The sequence below is a fragment of the Budorcas taxicolor genome, chromosome 3 (assembly GCF_023091745.1).
Source record: "Budorcas taxicolor isolate Tak-1 chromosome 3, Takin1.1, whole genome shotgun sequence".
NCBI classification, from domain to species: Eukaryota; Metazoa; Chordata; class Mammalia; order Artiodactyla; family Bovidae; genus Budorcas; species Budorcas taxicolor.
The window spans coordinates 83,012,596-83,029,540 of record NC_068912.1 but is presented as its reverse complement, the minus strand read 5'-3'; the positions used below and the strand labels follow the sequence as shown (position 1 = coordinate 83,029,540).

The following is a 16,945-nucleotide window of genomic DNA, read 5'->3' as shown; positions in this document are numbered from 1 at the left end:
TGCGAAAAGAAAATCCATTACTAGAGACTTCTTGAGATATTTAGAGAAAATTATCATAAATGAAAAGCACAGTCATAAGCAGAAAGCATAAATATACATGTCACTAATAACTAAGAAGTACATAATTGTGGGAAGAAATGAACAAGAGTCATCTACCATAGAGAAAGAAGCAGCTGCTTGCTCCAGTAATCCCACAAGTCCTGACTCAGTAAAGTACTTTCCAGAGCAGATACCTTCTTCATCTGGAGATACCACGTCATCTGAGACTGCAGATTCTTCTAAAACATTAGAGGAAATATTCTAGGAGGAAAAAAAAGTTTAGGTTTGTGAAACGGAATTAATTTCTTAACATGAATGATATATATGAAATAACTGAAGATGAAATACAGCTATCAGCTAATTAAAAAAAAAAAGAGGGGGTGGTCAATGCAAAGCTAACAGACAAATCTCCAAAAACTTCTTGTATTGTGAAGATGACAATAAAATGTAACACCACTGCTAACTTTTTCATTAATAAAAAGTTGTAAAAAAGAAAATTTTAAAAAATCATGGGCTAAGGAAAATTGTAATATGTAACAGAACACCTAAGGTGACTTAAACAGTGTTTAGTTTTAATTTGATTGATGTTGTTAAAACTCCCTATCAGGGAAACTCAGATACAAAAATGGTCTCAAGGCTTGCCTAACATACATCAAATTAATGAAAACACTCAAGTATATTAAAAAGCCCTCTTACCCAATGAGATTGGGATCCATTATTACTTCTGAAAAAATGATACATACATACCTTAAATATTTTATTTGAACCTAGATATTTAATTTATATGCAGAGTACATCCTGAGAAATGCTGGGCTGGAAGAAGCACAAGCTGGAATCAAGATTACCAGGAGAAATATCAATCACCTCAGATATGCTGAAGACACCACCCTTATGGCAGAAAGTGAAGAGGAACTAAAAAGCCTCTTGATGAAAGTGAAAGTGGAGAGTGAAAAAGTTGGCTTAAAGCTCAACATTCAGAAAACTAAGATCATGGCATCTGGTCCCATCACTTCACGGAAAATAGATAGGGAAACAGTGGAAACAGTATCTGACTTTATTTTGGGGGCTCCAAAATCACTGCAGATGGTGAATGCAGCCATGATTTGTCTGTTAGCTTTGCTTACTCCTTGGAAGGAAAGTTATGACCAACCTAGATAGCATATTCAAAAGCAGAGACATTACTTTGCCAACAAAGGTCCGTCTAGTCAAGGCTATGGTTTTTCCCCTGGTCACGTATGGATGTGAGAGTTGGACTGTGAAGAAAGCTGAGCGCCAAAGAATTGATGCTTTTGAAGTGTGGTGCTAGAGAAGACTCTTGAGAGTCCCTTGGACTGCAAGGAGATCCAACTAGTCCATTCTGAAGGAGATCAACCCTGGGATTTCTTTGGAAGGAATGATGCTAAAGCTGAAACTCCAGTACTCTGGCCACCTCATGCGAAGAGTTGACTCATTGGAAAAGACTGATGCTGGGAAGGACTGGGGGCAGGAGGAGAAGGGGACGACAGAGGATGAGATGGCTGGATGGCATCACTGACTTGATGGATGTGAGTCTGAGTGAACTCTGGGAGTTGGTGATGGACTGGGAGGCCTGGCGTGCTGTGATTCATGCGGTCGCAAAGAGTCGGACACAACTGAGCGATTGAACTGAACTGAACTGAGTCACACATCTGTCAATTTCTTGAAGTAGATCCAAGGCCTTTTCTTTGTGTACGGGTCTCAAGATCAGAGTTCCATGTAATCTCTCTTGACTAAATACCCACAATGTAACCTCCATTTAAGATTTTCAGTTTTGGTTTCTTTAGAGTAAAAACTTGAACTTAAAAGATTATCAAATTATCCTAGATTTCTTGGAGATTTTCCCTCAATCTTTTTCTACTTGTCTTGATCTCTTTGCAAAATATTCAGCTTATTAATAATTTTCACAGAAACAATAACTCACTTTCTTTTTGTATTTTGATTTATCAGAGAACATAATATTTAAATAATTTTTATAACTTCCTAAACCTGGAATTAAAGAGGCTTTGAAGAAAAGCAAAGCAGAATTGACTCTTGGTAGGCAAAGAATTCAGCCAGTGCGTCAGAGGTATGTAGCCCTACCAGAGCATAAACTATCATCTCTGAGTCATATCTTAGCATATTTTATATAAGCATAAATAACGGAGAATGCTGGTTTACCTGGTATTTTAATTAAAAGCCAATTAAGAGTGTCCACTATCCTGATTTTCAATATTTTGAATGTATTTCATAGATGCTATGAAGTCCATAGCAGTATAGGCAAAGAGAATAAATGTAGTTTACACAGCACTGATAATGTACAGGTAAGAAAACATGGAAGAGAATTAACAAGAAATACTCTTTAAAAACATATTAATGAAAGTGATAGTGAAATGTTAATTCATCTTGTGAAGCATCACTTTCAGTCTGTGCTTTCATTATCAGCTGGATGAATATAAACAGCAGTGAGAAAAGTTAGACCAAAAAAGGACATACCTTGATTAAGGCAGATTCCTACCTGAAAGGTTACACATCCCACTGGAAGATACTTCCGGTCCTCCAACATGCTCAGATATTCAGCGACAAGTGCTGCTGAGTGAACGAGGCACTGGGCAGCTTCAGCATGATTGCTGCGCTCTGAGTGTTTGCCAGCCATGTTCTGCAACCAGGTCAGCCGCAGATCTGGAGAGGTCTGGTAGCCCTTGGCAATTCTAGTTAGAACAGAAATTCTCAATTAGCATTTGCTTCCTAATCTGGAAGGGAGTTCAAATTGCCTGTTCAGTGTGTAGGCTTCTATTACCAAACACAACCTATTAAGACAAGTTTTTGGGCTGTATGAACATGCTTTTGAGTGTGCTTAGAGAAATAATTGTGGGCCCATGGAATGGTTAGTATCAGGTTTTTTTTGTGTGTGTGGGGGTAGGGGGGAGCTTAAAAAAAAGAGACATTTTATATGAAAATCTGCCCTTTAAGGAAACAGTAACAGAAGATCTGGGAATTTACATGTTTATTATGGGGCTCTAAATAAGTTTTATATTCAAGGAAAAAAATTTATAAAAGATTCTTTCATTGTATCACCTTAATTTTAAAGGGAATATTTTATTCTTGTCTTTAAGAAACTCCAAAACTGTAAAAAAATGAAGGTCAAATGGCAAAGAAAAAGTCAAGCTTTACTTACATCTTTGAAGATACAATAGGAATTAACAAAATTCTAAAAATACCCAATAAATATATCAGCCTATAGGCAAAAACCATGTCTAACATTAGTAAAATTAATGTTGTAATAAAGTATTAATACACTATATTTTCTTCTTAAAGAACTAATTTTTACGTTTAAAATGTGGGTCTTCAGCCTTCCTAGGAACTCTAGGGCCCAGGATGCCAAGGTCTTAACTACGTCATTATTTTAAAAATCTTGTTTTTGATAATCAATAAATACACTGAACAATTATTCATAATTCTTAAAAGAAGAAGTGTCATAGGGGATCTGATAAAGCACGTTTTGATTTTTTAATCACCATTGCCATGCCTTGCTAAGTCGCTTCAGTCATGTCTGACTCTTTGCACCCCGTGGACCATAGCCTGCCAGGCTCCTCTGTCCATGGGATTCTCCAGGCAAGAATACTGGAGTGGGCTTTAATTACCATTAGAAAATGACAAATAATTTTTGTATTCTTGTAAACTCATGTTTCTGTGTATTGTATTAACTTAAGCCCCATTATACAAGACACAGGGCTTCCCAGGTGGCTCAGTGGTAAAAAGTCCATCTGCTATTGCAGGAGATGTGGGTTTGATCCCTGGGTCAGGAAGTTAACTTGGAGAGGGAAATGGCAGCCCACTCCAGCATTCTTGCCTGGGAAAGCCCATGGACAGAGGAGCCTGGTGGGCTACCGTCCATGGGGTCACAAAAGAGGTGGACAAAACTAAGCAGCCAACAACAATACAAGGTATAAGTGAATTAAACAAACGCTACCTGTACATTAGATCAATTAACATTTCAGGATCCTCCTGGTGTTCCTTCATTTTAACAGTATCAGAAAGGATCATATGGAGATTAAAAACCAAATCTTGAACCTGTAGCAGAGAATTATATGAAAAACATTCTTCAGCTGTCATTTATTCACAACCATTAGATTAGTTTGGAAGATATTTCAGATTGGAAATCTAAAGCTTTCAAAACAAACAATTTTGATATAGTTCTATAAAGACTGTGGGTATGCTGGGGTAAGATGGGTGAAGAGTAAATTTTATACAAATTCATCAGCCCACTATTTTTTCACTTCTCTCACCCAGAAACAAGTAGAACTACTAGTAGAAATAAGAAACATATACGGATATAAGGAATACAAAATGAAGTTCTTTCTGATTTTCAGATTTTCTCAAAAGGTAGTTTGTATAAACTTAGTTTTTGAGGCAAACTACTGTTTCACAAATCAGTGGGAACACTTTCATCATAAAGTTTTTTATTTATCCATACTGACTAAGTCTAGTGTTCTTTTCGGCACAAATTCACAGAATTAAACACCAAAAATATTAACCATTATGAGAAAGAAGAGTGGCTTATTAAAACAGAGATTCAGTCCTATCTATGACGCATATGGATTGAAAGAAAAATATAGGTTCTGCCAGGAAAAACTGAAGTTTGATTTAACAATTTGGGAAATGCCTATTTACAATTCCTATTTCAGTTCATGCTCTAAAAAGTAGCATTTCTGACCTGATCAGGAAATGTTGTTTCCCTCAATTCCAAATCTTCTTCAGCATATGTCAGTATAGTCTTTAAAGAACGTCTTAAAAATTCTTCATTAAAATTCTGAGATGTGCCCACCAAGGAAGACAGTGACATGGTTACCTGCATTTTAACCCTGGCGAAGTTCTGTAACAGAGAAATTGCCAGGCAGATATTTAATAAAGGAAAGCTTAAAGGGGAAGTGTCTATTTTTTTCACTTCCTATCAGGAAAAAGTTAGTATAAAACATCATTCTAGAAAAAATATTTTTGAAAAAGTAATGAAATGTGTAGTATTGAAATCCTGTTTTTAAATGGACATAAAGCTTAGAATCTTCCAGTGATAACAGCCTAAAAAACAAAGTTGAAAAAAAATTGTGGGTTAGACTTGAATTAGAAGTTGTGCCTAGACTTTACATTGACCTATGCTGCTGCTGCTGCTGCTGCTGCTGCTGCTGCTGCTGCTGCTAAGTCACTTCAGTCGTGTCCAACTCTGTCCAGCCCCATAGATGGCAGCCCACCAGGCTCCCCCATCCCTGGGATTCTCCAGGCAAGAACACTGGAGTGGGTTGCCATTTCCTTCTCCAATGCATCAAAGTGAAAAGTGAAGTCGCTCAGTCGTGTCCAACTCTTCACGACCCCATGGACTGCAGCCTAACAGGCTCCTCCATCCATGGGATTTTCCAGGCAAGAATACTGGAGTGGAGTGCCATCGCCTTCTCTGACCTTCTATGAGGTATATGTTATTAACAACAGCACCATTTTTACAGATGACATTAAAGAACTTGACCAACATCACAAAATTCTTAAGTGTCAGATGTGGTCACTACACTCTACCTGATTTAATTATGTCCACTGCTATGATAAAAGTATAACTTAACTCATATCCTTTACAAAGTAACTTAAAGGTATATACTTTGGAATGATGACTGTAAGAGTTTGCATTCTTCCTTTTTTGTTGTAAATTCATTTCTGTTTCACCATTCCCCACTATGAAAACACTTTTAAGAGGTTTTCAGTGACAACCTTTGTTGTTGTTCAGTCCCTAAGTGGTGTCCAACTCTTTGCAACCGCAAGAACTGCAGCAGGACAGGCTTTCCTGTCCTTCATTATCTCCTGGGGCTTGTTCAAACTCATGTCAGTTGAGTGAGGCAGTGATGCCATCCAACCATCTCATCCTCTGTCACCCCTTTCTCCCCCTGCCTAAAATCTTTCCCAGAATCAGGGTCTCTTTCAATGAGTTGGCTCTTCGCATCAGGTAGCCAAACTACTGGAGCTTCAGGTTCAATATCTCCAGCACCACAGCTCGAAGACATCAATTCCTCAGCATTCAGCCTTCTTTATTGTCCACCTCTCACATCTGTACGTGACTACTGGAAAAACCATAGCTTTGACTATATGGACCTTTGCAGGCAAAGTAATGGCTCTGCTTTTTAATACCCTGTCTAGGTTTGACATTACTTTTCTTCCAAAGAGCAAGTATCTTTTAATTTCGAGGCTGCACTCACCACCCACAGTGGTTTTGGAGCCCAAGAAAATAAAGTCTGTCCTATTGATTAAATAAACGGTGCTACTATTGTAGTCAGTTACACAGGCCCCAAACCAGGAGTCATTCCATAGCCATTCTGCCCATTCATTATTCATACTATAAACTCAATCTACATCATCTTCTAATCTGTTCCAATCTGTTCTTTCTCCATTCTCAATGCCATTGCTTTACTTTATGCCCTTATCATTTCTTACCTGGATTACTGCAATAACTTCCTAACCAATCTTTCTTTTTCCGTACCTGCTAAGTAGCATCAGGGAAATTTTTGTAAAATGTAAATCTGAATGTACATATTAGTCTTCTTCTTAAAATACTTCACTGGCTGCTCACAGCTTTGCAGACAAAATTCATGTATGTAACCAAATAAACCTGCCAAACTACATGGTGGGAACTGAAAGTACAGTGATAAACAAGTATCTGTCCTATGACAGCTTAATCTAAACATTTCAATTACAATTTTATCTATTACTCTCTCTTTGAGCCATAATAATTAAGAAGTGCTAAAAAAGTTTCCTTCTCTGTTTGCGTTTCCTTCTCTCACCTCAATGCCTTTCTAATTACGTATGTGCCATTTTTGTTACCTAAAACGTCTACCCACTACTTCTCCATCTGCATGGGCAATTCATCCTTAGTTCAGGCATCTCCTCTTTCTGAAACCCTCCTTGAGAGTATATGCTCTTTTTCTCTGTGCTTATACAGTTCCCTGTGCTTGCCTCTCAGTATATCAACAGCAAACACATACTGAACATTTGCTCAGAGCCAGTTACTGATATAATGTGTGTTATTTAATATTAATTTATATAATCCTCACAAAACCATCTAAAGTAGGTACTTACTATTACTAGCTGAACATTACCTGTTCATCTCCTACCCTAATAGATGCTATTTTAAAATAAGTTTCCTTTTATCTATGTTTGCCCAATGCCTACCACAGTACCTAGAACACAATTTAATACTTAGTTCTAATATCACTTGAATATACAATCTATATAAAATCGTGCAAGTATAAATCACCTATTCCTTTCTAGAGGTACTACATGACATTAACATGATAAATTACCCATTTTTAATTCTCCTGTATTAATATAAAGCTTTCCTAAAATAACAGAGGAAAACTCCAGTGTAGTCAAATTTTAGGGACTCTTATTTCAAAAACTAAATAAGATCTATAAAGTAACTAGATTCTTTGTTCTGAATTAGGAGAGAAGACGGCTTCCAGTAAAAATAGGACAGTGTGAGGTAGCAAGTTCCTATTCTCCTGCATTTCATATAAAAATAAAAGATGAATAGAAAAAAAGTCCATAAACTCTATTTCAGCAAAATGAGGAGACTGATATAATCTATACATTAGAAAAATGCATAAGGGCTCCCAAGACAAGCTAAATAGGAAGCAGCTTCAGTGGAAGGCAAAGAGGGGATAGCAAATAGCGAGGAATCCTAGGGTGCTGATTTAAGAAATAATGGGAAAAACACTTCTTTTAAATTTAAATAAGAAACTCACTTTGACGTGATAAAACTATCTGTCTTGAGGAAAAAACAACCAAAAAAAATCCCAAAGGGCTGGAGAGAAATAGAATGTCCTACAAATACCTGGGCCAATAGAAACTGCCTCATTCTATGTTGAATAACAAAAAGGTAAAGATCAGTGAAATACCAGATAAAGAATACTTAATAGGAAAATGTGGTCATGAAACATGAAAATTCTAATTAAAATATTTTACTTTGAATTTTTAAAAATTTATGAAGCCATTAACTTCAGGAAGGAAAAAAAAATCATAGAAATATAAGAACTCAAGGGAAGCCACTGTGATAGCTAAGAACTAATACCCACTAGGCTGGTGACAATACTGCCTCCACTGAGAATGTATGATTAAAGAAACAGAGGACTGAAGGTACTACGTAATTATAAAGGTAACCACTAAAGCAATATAAACTTTAAGGTGAACTTACTATGTACAAGATGAAAACAACCAACACATTTTTTTAAGGAGAGGAGTGGGGAAGCATAACAAAATAATACAACACAAACCCAGGATGTAGCTGATATAATAACAAGGATGAAAGGTTTAATTCAACTTAGAAACTGAATTACAAAGCAAAAATCCAACTCAAGACACACATTTAAAATAAAGTGATTCAAAACAGTGAAAACAAAAGGACAGGCAAAGATAACCTAAGCCACTTCCAAATTAGAAAGAAAGTCGAGGTCAAAAGTACACAAGGCAGAAGTCAGGTCAAAAATATAAAAATTTTAAATTAAGCCATCTCAGAGTCTTCTTTAATTCTAAAGGGAATAATTCTTAGTAAGATATAATAGTTACGAATAGTAGTTATCAATATATCAAACAGTTATGAATATCACTTTACCAAATAGGACCAAAAGGAGAAATAGACAATATGTAGGCTTTAAATCATCTCCTTTAGTCAACCAAAGAGACGAAAATAAAGCACCACTTCTTTGTAAATGCTTGTGTAACACATTAATAAAAACATTTTATGTTTGAATACACAAACACACACATCCATAATACCAAAATGGAGACATATTAATTGTACTATGATCACTCTGCAGTAAAACTAAAAATTACTGGGAATTCCCTGGCAGTCCAATGGTTAGGGCTCCACGCTTTCACTACTGAGGGCCTGGGTTCAATCTCTCGTTGGGAACTAAGATTCTGCAAGCCACAGGATAGCCGGAAAACAAACAAAACCCAAAAATTATCATCAAAACTTTAACTCTGCAAGGAGATCAAACCAGTAAATCCTGAAGGAAAACAATCCTGAATATTCATTGGAAGGACTGATGCTGAAGCTAAAGCTCCAATACTCTGACCACCTGATGCAAAGAGTTGACTCATTAGAAAAGACCCTGATGCTGGGAAAAATTGAAGGCAGGAGGAGAACTGGACGACAGAGGAAGAGGTGGCTTGTTGGCATCACCAATTCAATGAACATGAGTTTGAGCAAGCTCCGGGAGATGGTGAAGGACGGGGAAGCCTGGTGTGCTACAGTCCATGGGGTCGCAAGGAGTAGGACCTGACTGAGCAACAGAACATCATCATCATCACAACTTTAAAACTTCAGGTTGAAACGAAAATACAAACTGAAATTACAAATTATGTATTGAATAGAAACCAAGAATACTAAAAATACTAGGTACTAGAACCAATGAGACCTCAAAAGAGCACAATGCAATATTCTAAACCTTAAATAATTACATGAGTAAGAATCAATGAACTAAACATTGGACTCAAAAAGCTAGGAAAAATACAACACATAAATCTATAATCAAATAAAAAACCATAAATGAAGACATGGAATTCTTCTAAGACTGGCATAGAATCATAAAATATCGAGCAAAGATGTTTAAACTTTTAATTTTTCTTATTACTTTACTTCACTTAATGATAATAATTATAATTTATAGTCGCTCAACATACATTTGTAGTTTAAATCTGTACTACTATACGTTATTGTTAGTATACAAAATAAAACTGGAGATTTGGATTTTTATGTTATCCACAGAATGAGAAAAAGAAATAGTCTTAAGATTAGACTCAAAATACACCCCAAAATGCCATGCTCTCCCCAAACCCACTTAATAGATACCTACAGAAGTTATAGTTCATTATGAATCCAAAGATACAGTCCTACAATGAAACACTTACATTCCCAATCTCAAAGTTCTGTCTCATAAGCAGGTAAAGGGAGGCACTAGCATGTGACCGTATGGTACTGATGCTACTGCTACAGTGCCGCAGAAGCCGGAGGCATAGGTCAGCACACTGCTCTGTTTCTTCTTCAAACAAGAGCTCCGGGAACTGTAAAGAAACAATCCCACCACTGAATTTATGTAGAAGGAGCTTCACATATGTGTTAATATAGCCTGATGGAGAGATTTGTTAGTGTAGCCCAGAAATTGAAAGCATGTTTAAGAGATGATATTTGCTACTGGTTAATAAAATGGACCAGAGAACTAGACAGACTGGGTTTGAATATGGACTATGTTAGTACTGTGACCTTGGACAGGTTTTCTCTTCCATAAAATGGGCTTAATAATATTACCTATGTGGGACTGTATGACTACCTTAGATTAGATAATGTGAATAAAACACTTACTATAGTAACACATAATAAGTCTATGATAAAATCTATTAATTTTTATTGAAATATAGTTGCTTTATAATATTATGTTAGTTTTTTGCTGCACAGCATGAAATGTTCTTACTATTACAAAATGGTATATTTCATCTTCACTGGCTAAGTTTCATCTTATAAGATGACTAAAAGATGAAATAGATACCTTCAAGATTAAGAATATAGATTGTCAGAGGAAAACAAAAATAGGAAATAAATATTTGAAGTAGTTAAACAAACAAAACAAGTACTTTTCTTTCCATTGACCTAGGATAAGCTAATTTCAATGGACTGAACAACTGGCACACTAATTCTTGATAATTCACATCAATAAGAAATAGATAAAATAGGATGAAAACACAAAAAGCCCAATATTTAAAACAGGCTATTAATTTCAAGCCCTTCTCCACATCAAAACTACTCTTTTTTTTTTTTTTTTTCCAATCCAGAAAACAGGTTAAAGGTAGTCCAAATAAGAAAGAAATAAGCAGTAGAGGACAGGCAAAGAAGAATAAAGTCTTAGGTTATTACTAAAATTTTATCTATAAATATATTTAAGATATAATCAATGAATGTATCAAGTGATCTTAGACAATGTTAGCAAAGAAAACAAAGTCTGACAAGACAGCAGGCACAAAAATAACCCACCTTTGAAACCAGGGCTCTCTGGGTAGCAAAACAGTGCTGTAGATAAACTGCACTTTGGTTACAGGCCATGCTGTGTAGTAACACTTTCAGCACCCCACCAAGGATGCTCTCTTTGGATTCTGTTACAGAAACTGTCTGCAATTTAAAAACAGAGATGTTAACTGTAATCTGGTTAGAGACAGAATATGTAAAAATTAACAAATAAAAATTTTAATAGGAAAAAGATAATGTAAGATCTAGAAGCTCCTCAAAGAAAAGAAGCTGAGAGGGATTTTGTTAAGAAAAGGGGAAAAAAAGAATGGACAGAATTTAAATGAGAAAAAAAGAGAAGCGAGGACATAACTTTTGGGATCTACTGATATTTAAATATAACTATATGGTTCAATAAATACCTTTTTCCCCAACCGTAATTTACCAAATCTATACTAGTTTAAATTCCTCTTATTAGTGTTTTTACCTGAACAACAATCTCTAATGTATCCAGAATGATTAGATTTGCTTCAGTAGCCAGATTGCCGTCAATCAGTGCTTCGTGTTCAATCTCTGCTCTTGACCTAAAACAAAAGATTAGAAGAAATTATATGTTATCTTTTAGAAAATCCAATAGATCTGAAATTCACAAAAGACTTAAAGATGTACAGAAATTTAAAAACCTTGGAATCATTTTTTCAGGGGAAGTTTTTCCAATAGTTGCCCGAGTGCGAAGTTATTAATTGGATAAGGAAAAATATTCTGCATGTTTAAAAATGTTTTGTTTTAATCTACATTTGTCAAACATGCCAAGACTTTCTCACCCCATTACAGTACTACAGGGCCACTAAAGGCTTTCAGAGAGAGTTACAGCAAACACAGGAAAACACTGTTTTGTTCTAAACGGCACAGACACTAGGTGGTGCTATATAGGCTTGTATTTAGGGCTACTTTAAAGCAGTACCCAAAATGTTTAGTATTCATGTTACCACTTCAAGGATTTTCAACATATTTATTTAGGATAAAAGAACTTTCTTAAAAATAAAGTTTTGTCTAATTTTCCCAAATTTCTGATACAAAAATTTTAATACAGAAAATGAGTAACTCTTCAGTGAGATTCTGGATGGAATTACTCATTAGAAATAAAACTTGATGTAATAAAGTGGTTTACTTGAATACTAATATTTACAAAAGTATTATTTAAAATTTAATGAATATATGCAATTTATGAGTAAAGTTGACATTTCAATCACAATGTATATATGGAAACTACAACCAAATAGACCAAAAAATATATATATAAATCAAAGCAAAAATACAAGGGCATATTAAATGCTATCTGTTCAAAGTTAGCTATTATTTAAAGTCTGAATCTTTATTACTACCACTAAAGAGAACAGTTTATGAATTTACATTTTATACATTTAAGGAGAAAATACAATATTAGAATTAAATTGGAAAAGAAATATAATACTCAAACTTAAAATTCCAGTGAGATTTTGTGAAGACACATGAAAAACAAGATGTTTAAACCAAAAGAATCAGGAAAATACCAAAAAGAAAAAGAAAATGGCTTCCATAAAGCAAGGTAAGATAAGCGAAGAGAACACATAATACAAGTGCAGAAGTAAAGCCACATACTAATAACATAGTATCTCAGTGCTTTGTGATTTTTAAAAAACACAATACATATGGAAAAATAATTAAAGAAATGGACAAAAAAGACAGAAAAGCAGACCCCCAAACTTTAAGAATTTTTAACACAGTTACATACAGCATCTGCTCTGGTCCAAGTATGTATCTTTCCTGCCAAATTCATACAATGAAAATCTAATGCCTAAGGTAATGGTGTTAGGAGGTACAGCTTTCGGAAGGTGATTGGAGAATCAGGGCAGAGCCCTCATGAATGAGATTAATGCCTCTATAAAAGAAGCCCCTAGGAATTTCCTTGTCCTTAAACCGTAAGGGAACACAGCAAGAAGCCTATAAACCCAGAAAAGGGCCTTCACCAGATACTGAATCTGTTGGTGCAATGATCTTGAACTCCCCAGCCTTCAGAACTGTAAGAAATAAATTTCTGTTATTTAAAAGTGACCCAGTGCATGTCATTTTGTCATAGCAGCATAAAGAGACTAAGAGTTTCTGACAATCTTAAACTTATCTATGTGGGACTGATCCTGCTGCTTCTGTCTCTGCTGGCTCCCACAGGGCCTTGCTTCCTATGTTTTATGATTTTACTGTGGGAGAGCTGGTTTCCCTGGTAAAGAATCTGCCTGCCAAGCAGGAGATGTGAGTTCGATCCCTGGGTCAGGAAGATCTCCTGGAGAAGGAAACAGCAACCTTGTATTCTTGCCTAGGGAATCCCATGGACAGAGGAACGTCACAAAATGCAGCCCACAGGGTCCTAAAGAGTCAGACATGACTGAGCTACTGAGCATGTAGGAGAGCTAATATTCTGAAAGCTTCTCTGTGAGAACCCTCTAAAGTTTGGATGGAAGATGGTTCTCAGGGTGACCAATTTAGGACAGGACTGGGTAGGCAGGGGGGTCCCTGGGACATTCACTGCTAAATTTAAGAGTACTAGCCAAACCCAAATGAATTGGTCACTATATTCTCAAAGTTTTAGGGGCCTATCAAGTTACCTGAAATCAGAAATTATCAGGAAAAGATTGCAGCCCTCTGACACAATGCCAAGCAATTTTCAAGCCAAGCAATGTTATCTGTGGTTACCTGGGCAGTGAGAAGGGTTTATTTCCAGTTCCCCTTATGAAGATGCAGTCCTTTAGAATCCTGGACTCACGAAAGTGTATTTTTAGTTGTTTTTGGCAATAGAGTAGCCAGTTGGTGTACCTAGTTTGTCTCCATACTAGAAACAGAAGACTTATAGTGTTTTGTCTTTCTTTAACTATATTTTAAGCTCTAAGAGAGCAAAGATTTTCTAATTTTTTATAATCCTTGAAATACTTACTTTCAGTGTGACACCCACAATGGTGACATTTCAAAAATAGTTGCTCAATCCATTTTCCAGGGGTATTGTTGGGGAAAATAAAGTGACATTTAAATAGGCAACCTTTAGCTTTACTATACCATATGAAAAATTCTTCCCCCAAATTGTTTTTAATCCAAAATGGAAAAATTAAATATAACTGTTCTGACTTCTAAAATTTGAATGCTTAATTATATAAAATAACACTAAAAGTAATCATTTCCTTCTTGCACTTGAAATTCAACAAGCCCATCAATAAGATAAAATAGAAGGTTTATTACTTGTCAAGCTTCTCAGTGTTTTGACGCCAGTGAGTCATATCTTTTCTCCACCTCAGATTTTCTTGACTTCCAAAGGCACTTCCAGATGGGCTTCTCTCTGTCAAACAAATTTCAAAACCTTCTTTAAAAATGTTATTTCAGACCACATCCATGTATATTTGCAAACATATAAGAAATACTACAGGGCTTCCCTGGTGGCTCAGTGGTACAGAATCCACCTATCAGTGCAGGAGACATGGGTTTGGTTCCTGATCAAGGAAGATCCCACATGCTGCAGAGCAACTAAGCCCGCCACAACTACTGAGCCTGCGCCCTAGAGCCCAGGAGCCGCAGCGACTGAGCCCAGGTGCTCCAACTGCTGAGGACTACTCGCCCGAGAGCCCGCACTCTACAACAAGAAAAGCCAGCAAAACGAGACGCTCACAAACCGCAACTGGAGAGCATCCCCTGCTCACCACAACTAGACAAGAGCCCATGCAGCGTCGAAGGCCCAGAACAGCCATAAATAAGTAAATAAAATTTTAAAAAAGGGATACTACATAATGTTAGTAATTTTATTAACACAGCCATTTTATCCTCCACACAAGTGGAAAAACCTGACAATGGTGCTTTTTATTAAAAATTTTCACAACAGTTACAGGATATATTTGCTAAATATAATATAGAAAACCCAACACTTTTGTAAATAAGCAAACTTTTAAATTCTGACTTCCTGAAAATCTTAACCATGGTTTATAAGACTATGCATGATATGATTTTATTTTCTCCACCTTTGTTTATACTGCCATTATCGTGTGTGTGTGTGTGTGTGTGTAGTTTCAATACATATGCTCTTGATTTAGGATGTACACAATAGTGATTGTTCCTTTTACCTGATTGTTTTTCACACAAATTTTCACTGGCCAGTTATTCATCACCTCTGCTGAAAGGCCTTCCTCAACTTTCCACCACTTCCTTTCCTGTTAATTTACTTTATTTCTCTTCACAGCACTTAAGACCACAAGAATAAAAGCTACAAATTACGGAAGGTTCTGAAAGTAATTATTTCTTTTGGTCTACAGAAGGCAGGAGAGAAGAACAGAGGGGCTCTCCCCCAAGAGAAACAGAAGGCAGAGTGAATGGTATGGGCTCCTTTAAGGGGCAGCAGCAACAGAAGTGGTTCAGACTAATCGAGCACAAGCGGAGAAGTCATTGAGAATTGTGGAGAAATACGTATACTTAAACAACAGAATCAAGTCATGACTTCAGGCTTTCAACTAGAAGACTACTCCTCCTCTTTGAAAAACACGAGACTTCGGCTGGGGGGGATGGAAATAAAATGAAAGTAAAAATGCAGAGTTCAAACAGAAATTTTAAAAATACTGAGAAACAAATATAATTTGACACACAATAAAGGATTAATCTGGATATTCCTTCTGCTTTCTCTCCTTTTCTTTCTCTTTCTGTCCCTCTTTACTTCTTCAATTTTGAAACCTGTCTTTAAGGAATTTTGTGAAAGAAAGCAAAAAGATTTGTCTATCTTAAGACAGTTAACAAAATAAGTATCTGTGATCTACCTTCATTATTATCATTAACTTTTTTTTTTTTTTCAGGAAACTTTCTCTATCTCCTTAGTTAAGAACGTCTATCATTAGGTGACCTAGCTTATTAAGTGTCCAAATATAAATAAGAATTGCAAACGGAATTATTTTAATTTTAAGAAGATGAGAACTTCAATTATTTTTTTAAGTGAGACACAATTGACATATAATATTATATTGGTTTCTTGTGTATAAAATAATGATGCAATACATGTATATATTACAAAATGATCATCACAACAAAGTCTAGTTAACATCCATGACCATGAGTAGCTTCAAATGTTTTTCTCTTATGATAAGAACTCTTAAGATGTACTCGCTTCGCAACTTTCAAGTATACATTTGTTAACATGCTATAAGTTACATCTCTAGTACTTAAGAATTCTAAAACTGTGAGTTTGTACCTTTTGACTCCCTTCATTCATTTTTTCCACCCCTACCCTGCACCTAACTGTTCCCTGTACATATGAGTTTGGGGAAAGTGGGGTTTACTTGTGGTTTTTCTTTTTCTAGCTTCCACATCCAGAACTTCATTTCTTACATTTAAACAGTGGTAGCTGTCCAAAGACTATACATTTAAAAATGTACAAACATATTGTTAAAAGCTCTATTCCTTTCAACAGTAAATCTAGAAAGAGCTATGGTATAATATAAAGAACACTAAATTAGAAGTCAAAAGATTCTGGTTCTGTCACTTAGTTTATGACCTTAGGCAAGTTATTTACCTCTGAGAGTTTTATTTTAAAGATGAAAATAATTATTTGTTAGGTTTGATATAATTAAATGACCTAGAAAGTTAATATTCATACTTTATAGAGTTGTTGTACATATTAAATGAGTTAAAAGAAAATCAATAGGTACATGATATAAGCCAAGCGTGCTGCAGTCCATGGGGTCACAAAGAGCTGGACACAACTGAGCAACTTAACTGAACTGAAACTCTATACAACTAAAGTGAAAAAACAACACTATTAATTTCAAAGGCAAAGATTGTCTTATTCATTATTAAATTCCAAACACACACGGCATATAA

General features: G+C 35.7%; 1 protein-coding gene across 1 annotated transcript in view; it reads right to left on the bottom strand.

Annotated features, from left to right (window-relative positions):
* Positions 1 to 16,945, bottom strand: part of DOCK7 (dedicator of cytokinesis 7) — a 158,788-nt gene that overhangs the window by 26,332 nt on the left and 115,511 nt on the right. Inside the window, exons 34-41 of the mRNA XM_052638059.1 lie at positions 14,333 to 14,429; positions 11,553 to 11,649; positions 11,096 to 11,230; positions 9,979 to 10,131; positions 4,751 to 4,909; positions 4,007 to 4,107; positions 2,552 to 2,744; positions 157 to 300 (exon numbers count right to left, since the gene is read on the bottom strand). Of these exons, the coding sequence (XP_052494019.1) occupies positions 157 to 300; positions 2,552 to 2,744; positions 4,007 to 4,107; positions 4,751 to 4,909; positions 9,979 to 10,131; positions 11,096 to 11,230; positions 11,553 to 11,649; positions 14,333 to 14,429 (1,079 nt within the window). The remainder of the gene's footprint in view (positions 1 to 156; positions 301 to 2,551; positions 2,745 to 4,006; positions 4,108 to 4,750; positions 4,910 to 9,978; positions 10,132 to 11,095; positions 11,231 to 11,552; positions 11,650 to 14,332; positions 14,430 to 16,945) is intronic.